At 41.1% G+C, this 9286-nt stretch overlaps 1 protein-coding gene and 1 pseudogene across 1 annotated transcript; one reads left to right on the forward strand and one right to left on the reverse strand.

Moving 5' to 3' along the window:
* Positions 1-231: 231 nt before the first annotated feature.
* LOC126601413 (protein JINGUBANG-like) lies at positions 232-2193 on the forward strand. Its single transcript, XM_050268123.1, has one exon. It carries the CDS (start codon positions 487-489, stop codon positions 1894-1896), a length of 1410 nt encoding a protein of 469 aa, XP_050124080.1. The 5' UTR covers positions 232-486; the 3' UTR covers positions 1897-2193.
* A 6409-nt stretch (positions 2194-8602) lies between these two features.
* Positions 8603-9286, reverse strand: LOC126605976 (cytochrome P450 82A3-like; annotated as a pseudogene).

Genomic DNA, 9286 nt, shown 5'->3' on the forward strand with positions numbered 1-9286 from the left:
ATACCACCCAAGTCCAACCCCAACCCCAACCCCAACCCCAACCGTACAATCATCACAGCCAATCCCAATTACCAAACACACACACTTACTTGCTATTCTGAGCGTCCGACCCGGATTCTCCGGGACCCGAAAACCCTTCGTCACGCAAGACCTACGTATCCACCCCACACGTGTCAAAATCACAACGGTCCTGAAATCCCTATTTATATTTATATAGTCCACCGCTCTCATCTCCCGCCTTCTGTTGTTCATTTCGTAAATTCCTTACATTCTTTAAGCAGTTGGCCACCTCTCTCCATTTTCTCCTCCCACCATTAATTAACAACCACATCCTTCTAAAATCACATCTTAAAATCTTCATAATCTTTTCGTTTAGCTTGATTTAAATTCCATTTTATTATTAATCAGTTTCGCGGATGCGAGTGATTAAAATTGAGAAAACAATTGAGTTTGAATAAAATTTCCCTTCAAGTGAATCACGGCGGGATGTTCGCGGAGACAGAGTCTGTACATCGGGGTAAATTTGGAAACTACACGCATTCCGCCCCCAACATCTCCGCCACAGCCGGCATGGTGACCGACCTCAACGTAGAATACCCAGCGCGGAACAGCAGCGCATCTGCCCTCGGCCCGGCATGCTCTGTCGACTCGAGCCGAATGAGTGGCGAGTGCTCTCCGATAACAATGTCTCCCTGGAACAACACCTCCAGTTCCCCCTTCTCCAAGTCGCCCTGGCAACCGTTCGAGGAATCCAACGTCCCCCAGAACGGCCTAATTGGGTCTCTTCTCCGCGAGGAAGGCCATATTTACTCCCTCGCGGCCAAAGGAGACCTGCTGTACACCGGTTCGGACAGCAAGAACATCCGAGTTTGGAAGAATCTTAAAGAATTCAGCGGATTCAAATCGAACAGCGGACTTGTGAAAGCTATCGTCATCTCAGGCGACAAGCTCTTCACGGGTCACCAAGACGGAAAGATCCGGGTCTGGCGGGTATCCTCAAAAGACCCGAGCGTGCACAAACGCGCAGGGACTCTGCCCACGATGATGGATATCTTCAAATACTCTGTGAAACCCAGCAATTACGTTCAGGTGCGGCGGCAGAAGACGCTCTGGATCAAGCACTCCGACGCCATTTCGTGCCTGAGCCTCAGCGAGGACAAGAAGCTTCTCTACTCAGCATCATGGGACAGGACACTAAAAGTGTGGCGAATTGAAACCTCAAAATGCATCGAATCAATCCATGCCCACGACGACGCGGTGAACTCCGTTGTCGCGAGCGTGGAGGGGATGGTGTACACGGGAGCGGCGGACGGGACGGTTAAAGTTTGGAAGAGGGAGCAGAGCGGGAAGATCATCAAGCACACTCTGGCGCAAACACTGCTGAAGCAGGAGAGCGCGGTGACCGCGCTCGCCGCCAGCGCGTCGGGGTCGATTATCTACTGCGGGTCGTCAGACGGGTTGGTGAATTTCTGGGAACGGGAGAAGCAGCTGTCTCACGGCGGCGTGCTGAAGGGGCATAAGCTGGCGGTGCTCTGTTTGGCGGCGGCGGGTAACTTGGTGTTCAGCGGGTCGGCGGACAAGACGATTTGCGTGTGGCGGAGGGAGGGCACGATCCACACGTGCCTGTCGGTTCTGGCTGGGCACACGGGGCCGGTGAAGTGCCTGTCGGTGGAGCAGGACAAGGATGTAAATGCGAGTAAAGCGAACGAGCAGCGGTGGATTGTGTACAGCGGGAGTCTGGATAAGTCGGTGAAGGTGTGGGGGGTGTCGGAGCAGGCGCCGGAGCTGGCAGCGATGGGTCACCAGCGCACGGGGTTCGATGCGGTTTCGATTCCGTCGGATGGGAGTTATTCGTCGTCGGCTGGTCGGGGCAGCAGCCACAATAGGAGGTTCTGATTATTTACGATACCGATTGGTTTTCGGTCTTATTGGGCAATTGAACTGCGCCACGTGTCCGCTGATGATGGTTTTCTTCGCTAGCGTGGAGAGAACGACACCTGGAGGAGTGAAGATTCGGAGGTTTTTTTTTTTTTTTTTAAATTTTATTTTGTTTTGTTTTTAATCTTCTTGTTTGGAATTTGGATCGTTGATTATTGGCGTTGACTGAGAAGAGTAAGAGATGAAAGGATTGGAGTGTGCGATGAAGGGAATATATATGAGAAATAATTTAATGTCACTCCATTTCTCTGTTAATCTCTTAAGGAGGTCGTGATTTGCATGTTATGAATAACTTTACATGAGTGATTTGAATATAAAATATAAATCGAAAATTTAAGCTTTAAACGATTAAAGATTATTTTATGATGTACTTTCTTGTTTACTCACTTTGATTATTAGATAAATAAATAGACGATTCACCGCAAACGATCTTAAATTTTTTCAAAATCATTGGTCCGTCGTCCTTCGGATTAATATTTTGTGAAGTAGACCTTCAATGACAAAAACAAATGTGGCCGGTTCTTTTGAGTATGTTTGACGGGAAGCAATATCGTCGAACTAAAAGACTTGGCAAACAATCAAGTAAATATACATTTCTTACTGTAATTAAAGTTGTGCAAACAAATTTGTTACTCTGATATACACGTAAAAGAACTTTACAAACTTTATATTGTAACTCAAAACAACGGTGGAAGTAAAAAATCTGTCAATCTGTCATGAAAACTGCAGAGTGCAATACAAATCGTCGAATTCTCATCATAACCCCTGCAAGGGACTTGTAAACTCGTTCGGTTCGGTTGATTAAGACTTAAAGAGCTTCAAAACTGCACTCGAGACCCTAATTTCGATTTCCCGCAATATCGCTTGTATAGAAAAAAAACCATAACCCAAAAGACAATCCATTTTCTATGTGATAATGTATGAGAATGGCTTCCTCTTGCTTCAGGTCGCGGCGAGCTTAGGTCATGCAAATGGCCACTTCTACTACCGGCTGTGTTCAGGTCTAGGCCCAGAGGAACAACTGCATCTCCTCCTTATAGCACTCTCAGCACCTGTACAAAGCCACACAATTTGAACTCATACAACTTTACCCCCCGAAACGGATATTAATGAACCTTTGACATTGGGGGTCTAGGGTCAGGATCTCGGCGCAGACGCAGAGAAGCAGCACGAGCCATTGCCTGTTGTTGACTGGGAAAGTCAGGATTTTCATAGGAGGCCATGTCTGGATCCAGTAACTGATAATGATTTGGTAAGATGTGGTGTGGCTCTAATGTAGCTAGGGGGTGGAGCCATTCTCTAAATAACAATGTCCCTTGGCATGTTGTAGTTCATTGATTCTTCGACCGGTCATAAGCTCTAACAGAACTATTCCAAATGCGTACACATCAACTTTATGTGTAATTTGCCCGCCATCCACATACTCCGGTGCCAGATACCTGCAGATCACATTGAGCTTGATCAGATGGAATCGCTTCCTTTTCTTTTTTCTTTCATTATGCACATATAATTGCATTGCTTTTGTACAAAAGAAATCTAGGACCTATAGCAAGTAGGACGGGGAGAAACGAGAAAGCACCCTGAAGTTCCAGTCACGCGGTCCTCACTGCTCATCTCCCATTCGGAGTACAATCTAGCAGCCCGAAATCCGCAACCTAACCAAATAACAAACGAGTAAAGCATCTGAGCACGTTCCAATTCGTACAGATGTACTAAAATGTAAACATATTCTAAGAACGATAACAGAAGATTAAAAGTTTGATTGCACACACGAAATGCGAACAAATTTGTGACCGTTGGATATCATGGATAAAATACTAAATTAAGAAATAGGACCTCTCACGGGAAAGGGAACGTTGTTTTTGAAGTATATGCTTTCAAATTCCAGGATCAGTTTTAAGTACTAGAGGTTCAAAATGGTGGGTTAAAAGGATATTGTTGGGCCGAAGGTCTATGTGTACAATACATCCCACTTTACAATCTTCGTGCAGATATCTTAAACGATGGGCTGCTTCTGTTAGCCTTGATTCGCAATCCAGAAGGGTTCATTTTCCCTGTCATTCGAACAAAATAAGACCATGAGAAAATCGAGTCCATAAAGCTGAAGACAGTATATTTATACAAAGAGAATGTCAAGTCCATGAGATTGAAAAGAGCTGTGGATATGTTCGAAATCAAAACCATGAAGTAACAAAAGTGCACACCATGTAAATGGAAATCCAACGAGTTATTGCGGATGTACTCGTAAACCAATACCCTTGCATTGCCTTCGATGCAATACCCGATCAGCAACACAACGTTCCCCTGTTGTGCGCAACTCAATACTCACACTTCTCTGCAGAAGTCAGCATCTGCTTGTGAGCCACCAAACTTCAACTGCTTCACAGCAACAACTTGACCGTCTCTCAACACTCCCCTGTGCACCACACCAAAACCTCCTCCTGCCAAGAAGTTAATATCTGAGAATGCGTCTGTAGCATCCTCCAACTCTTTGTAAGAGAACTGCTTCAGAGGTTTTCCAAAGACCGGTGTTGGCATAGAGAGCATAATGGGGGAGGCGTAGAGGAGGTTCTGCCCAGAGAAACAGCATCCCTGATGCTAGAGTTAATAAGGTAGCCTTTCTTAGGGGTTTCCTTCAGCTCATATTTATCTTGTTGTGCTAGGATAGCACCAAACCAAATGGAACCAACTCAAGCTAACCCACAGGAAATTTTCAAATGAAAATGCAAGAACAAAATATTAAAGACACCAAGATTTTAACGAGGTTCCTCAACAGTCAGTGTAACTGGAGTACGTCCTCGGAGCAGTAGGAGCTCACCCAATAATCCACTATCAACCAAATGGGAGTTTACAAAGTGTTGGCAATCTCACAACCCAAATAACCCAATACACCCAATAACTCTCACACTCTAAAGAAACAAATAGAGAAAGAAATATCGTGATTAATTTCTTCTCTATACAAAGCTCAAAGCTATTACAACAATAACACTTTGATGGAGTGAGAACTATCCAATGAAAGGAACAACAACTCCTTCTCTCAAAATGGTACTGCAGCAGTACCTTCTTTCTCTCCCTCTCTTCTCTTCGGCTCACCAATTTTCTGCTCACTTAAAAAACTAAAGAGCAGCAACTTCCTTATCATAACATAGTCATTCATTCAAGTCACCCCGTGACTTCCCATGGACCAAGAAAACTTTAGACAAAGTGCTTTTCTTTTCCCCAAAACAAGGAAGAAACATCATAATGTTGTCCCTTTTGGTTTGTTTATTCTAAAGTATATGGCCACTTGGCCACATAATCCAACATATCTTTCCTTATATCTTGATCAAATTGTGCATATTCGCAATCATCTTTACTATTTTGGGGAGTTGGGGGCTTTCCATGATCAACAATGTAATTTTGGGAGATCCAAAAGACAGTCTTGAGTAGTAACTACAGATGACATTCCAGGTTTAGAAAGATTTACAAGCCTCTCTTCAATTGTCTCGAGTTCTTGGTACGGATCCTCTAAATCATTTAATCTGTAGTCTCATCTTTGTGGTCCTTCGTAAAGAGCATTCTGTTCATATACAAGAAACAGAGATTTCAGTGTGTCATAACTTGACGACGAGCCGTCTCCTTCACCTTCTCCGCTTTCACCGCCGCTATTTAGTGTGTCATAACTTGATGACGAACCTTCTCGCGGTGCCGCCTTCTCTGACGATTGTTTGCTTCCTCCCGAGTAAGTGCCACTTCCCGCTGAGTTATCTGGATTTATTTTTCGAAGTTGTAGAAAGTGCGAAGTGCAGTAGGTTAAAAACTTAGGAGTTCGAGGCGGATCGTATAACACGCTAACGCTAACCCTGGTTAACAGACCCTGATTGAGCAATGCAAATTATCAAGCATCAACAGTTGATATAATATAAAGGATGAATCTCAACTTACTGCCTTAAAGTTTCTTGATTTAAAACATTTCATACATAAAGTTTTTTTTATCTCAGTCTCTAAAGTCATAATTTTGGAACAATTTCACATTTCCATTAAGCTGTCTGTTAAACAGCCGATAATCTGTGAGAATGGGCGCCACATGAATACTAATTATTTTAATTTTGAATTAATTTTTGAATTAATATTAATAACGTCCTGATTAAGAGACACTCCTGAGTTGAAAGAGTTGTTACTTTTAGATACATCAAAGAGGTATTTGAAATGGTATGAAACACTCATTTTCAACGTAGAATCATCTTCTTCTTTTCTTTATTTTCCATACAAAAATTTCTAGAGAGTACACACACAGAAGTAATTCGCCAAAATTCTATAGTTCGGTGCAGGTTGTAGGATTAGATAGTTGTATCTTGGTTAGGCAGATGTCGTAGAACCACAAACACAAGAGTGTGACGGAAATTATGTCCGAAGAACATGCACTATTAGCCTCTATTTGTCAATCAAGTTATTGTTATTTATATTATTTTTTGCAATTAATTGGTTACTGTTTTATTTTTGTATTGCAAGTATATTTCGTAAATAAAGTATCAATTTGTTTTTAGGGTAATTTTGTATAAAATCAATAGAAAGTTACAATATTGACAATATATCAATAATATTTATGTTAATTATAAATAGGCCAGTCATATATTATGATACTTAAATGCATTTAAAATAAACAATAATTACAAAATTTGCCACTACAACTGTCACCCACTTGAACTGACACACTCTTTCTCATATTTTTATATTTTGGAATAGGTCAATACAAATGCAAACACAGCAATGTAGTGTTTATTTTTTAGTTTATTTTTTTAATTTTATTTTATTTTGGATTCAGACAATGTAATGCAGTGTCCGTTTCCTGGTTCTGTTTTTATATATATTTTTTTACATTTGAATTCCTGGTTCTGTTTTTATATTATTTTTACATTTGGATTTCAGACACTACAATGCAGTATTCGTTTCCTGACTCTTATTTTTTATTTTTGACATTTTGATTCAGACACTGCAATGCAGTGTTTGTTTTCTGATTCTGTTTTTTATGCAGTATCTAATTTGGGTTTCAATTAAAACATGTCGAAAACCAATTTGTCTTTCGTTCTCCATCCTAAACCTCTAACCCAACAAAAAAACCAAAAAAAAAAAAAAAAAAAAAAAAACAAATTGCACGTTCAAAAGCAATACCCAAATTGAAAATAAACTGATTTCAAATTTTCCGTTCTTTCTCCTTTCTCCATCACTTCTTTCTGTGTGAATTTAATCAACAACACTCTCCTCTCTCATTGTTATTATGAACTGATCGATTGCCAACCGCTTGTCTAGCCAATGATCAATTAGCTTAGCCATGGATTAATGAAATTCAGTGGCAAATCGATGAGATATAACAGTTGAACGATAATTTTAATGGAGGCGATGAAAATTTCATGCCCACTGCTACAACCGAAGAGATTTTTACTGATGACCTTTCAAGTATAGATTTGTCACATCCCGCCCCAGGTCCTCACCACATCCCGGGCTCTACTCCACCGTAGCACGATATTGTCCGCTTTGGGCCCTAACCACGCCCTCACGGTTTTGTTTCTGGGAACTTACACGAGAACTTCCCAGTGGGTCACCCATCATGAGATTGCTCTCGCGCGAACTCATTTAACTTCGGAGTTCTTACGGAACACGAAGCCAATAAGTTCCCAAAAAGCCTCATGCTTCCAGCCAGGGAGTTGCTCTGATACCAAATTGTCACATCCTGACCTGGACCCCCACCACATCCCGGACTCGACTCCACCGTAACACGATATTGTCCACTTTGGACCTCGACCATGCCCTCATAGTTTTGTTTCTAGGAACTCACACGAGAACTTTCCAGTGAGTCACCCATCCTGAGATTGCTCTCGCGCGAACTCGTTTAACTTTGGAGTTCCTACGGAACTCGAAGCCAGTGAGTTCCCAAAAGGCCTTATGCTAGGTAGAGATGAGAATATACATATAAGACTTACATGATCCACTCCCCTGGGTGATGTGGGATGTTACAAGATTCATGGCTTATATTGATTCATATATCAACGAGAGAGAAAGAGAGAAAGAGGGAGGGAGATATATTTTTATTGCTGGGTTTCAGTTATGGATTCATGACTTGTATTGATTCATCAACGCGCGAAAGAGAGAGAGAGAGGTATTTGAGTTATCATCACGTATAGAAAAAGAGAGGATTTTTGGGAGAGATGATTATAAACCTTTTTATAATTTAATTTGGAGCAAAAAGGTAATTTTACAACTATTTATATGGGCTTGAAACCTATGTAGCATTTCTCATTGACCTATGTCTAATTAACAAAAATATTTCATTGATTAAATCCAAAATAAATATTGACAATTGATATATGGTTCATTAGTAAATTTTTTATTGACCTTTTACTAAATTTCCTATGTTTTTATATATGTTATTACTTAATTTTGGTATTGTTCTCTAGCAAGTGGAATGTTTGAAACTATTATAATAATTTACGAGAAAGAATTTCAAACCCGAAATGCATGGTGGAAATCCAACACGTCCTATATATCCACTAGAATATTATACCACATACAAAGAAGTCCAACACTAATACAATATAGCTTCTTATCTTCTCATATATTATTGAGACATACACATATATATTTGTTCGAAATATATATTGTTTTATCATAGGGTCAACAATATTAATTAATTAATTTCATAAAGTTTGGCAGGAAGGCGAGGGCTGAGGAGAACCTCCAGTGGGGTGGCCTTCATGTTGGTTACTCCAGAACTCTCAGTCATATCAACTGGTTCATCTAGTGGAGTTGCAATTTCAAAACCATGAAGGAGCTAAGCCAGTGTAAGTTGCACAACTTGAAGACCTAGAGACACTCCAGGGCACATTCTCCTACCACTTCCAAATGGTATGAACTCAAAATTCTATCCCCTAACATCAAAATCCTTGTGAGTTGTGAGGAACCTTTCTGGTTGGAATCGGAAAGGGTCGAGGCACACGTTTGGATTCCTATGAATCTTCCAAATATTGACAAGAAGACGAGTGCCCGTTTTGACATGTTAGTTAGTACCGTTACTTACGTTGCAGTCTTCGATGCATTCATGTGGTATTGAGAGTGGCGAAGGAGGGTATAAACGCAACGTTTCTTTGATGATTGCTTGGAGATAGACCAAGCTCTTAACGTCTGATTCCTTAACTTGCCTTTCCCTCCCAACCTGATTGTCTAATTCTTCTTGAGCCTTCTTCAAGGCTTCACGGTTGTTCAATAGTAAAGAAAGAACCCATGTTAATACGGCTGTTGTGGGATCCGTCCCTCCTACACTACAAGAAAAATGGCATTTGGGCACAAAATTAAGGACACAAATGAGGTGTTT

This window comes from Malus sylvestris, chromosome 15 (genome assembly GCF_916048215.2).
Source record: "Malus sylvestris chromosome 15, drMalSylv7.2, whole genome shotgun sequence".
In the NCBI taxonomy this organism is placed as follows: domain Eukaryota; kingdom Viridiplantae; phylum Streptophyta; class Magnoliopsida; order Rosales; family Rosaceae; genus Malus; species Malus sylvestris.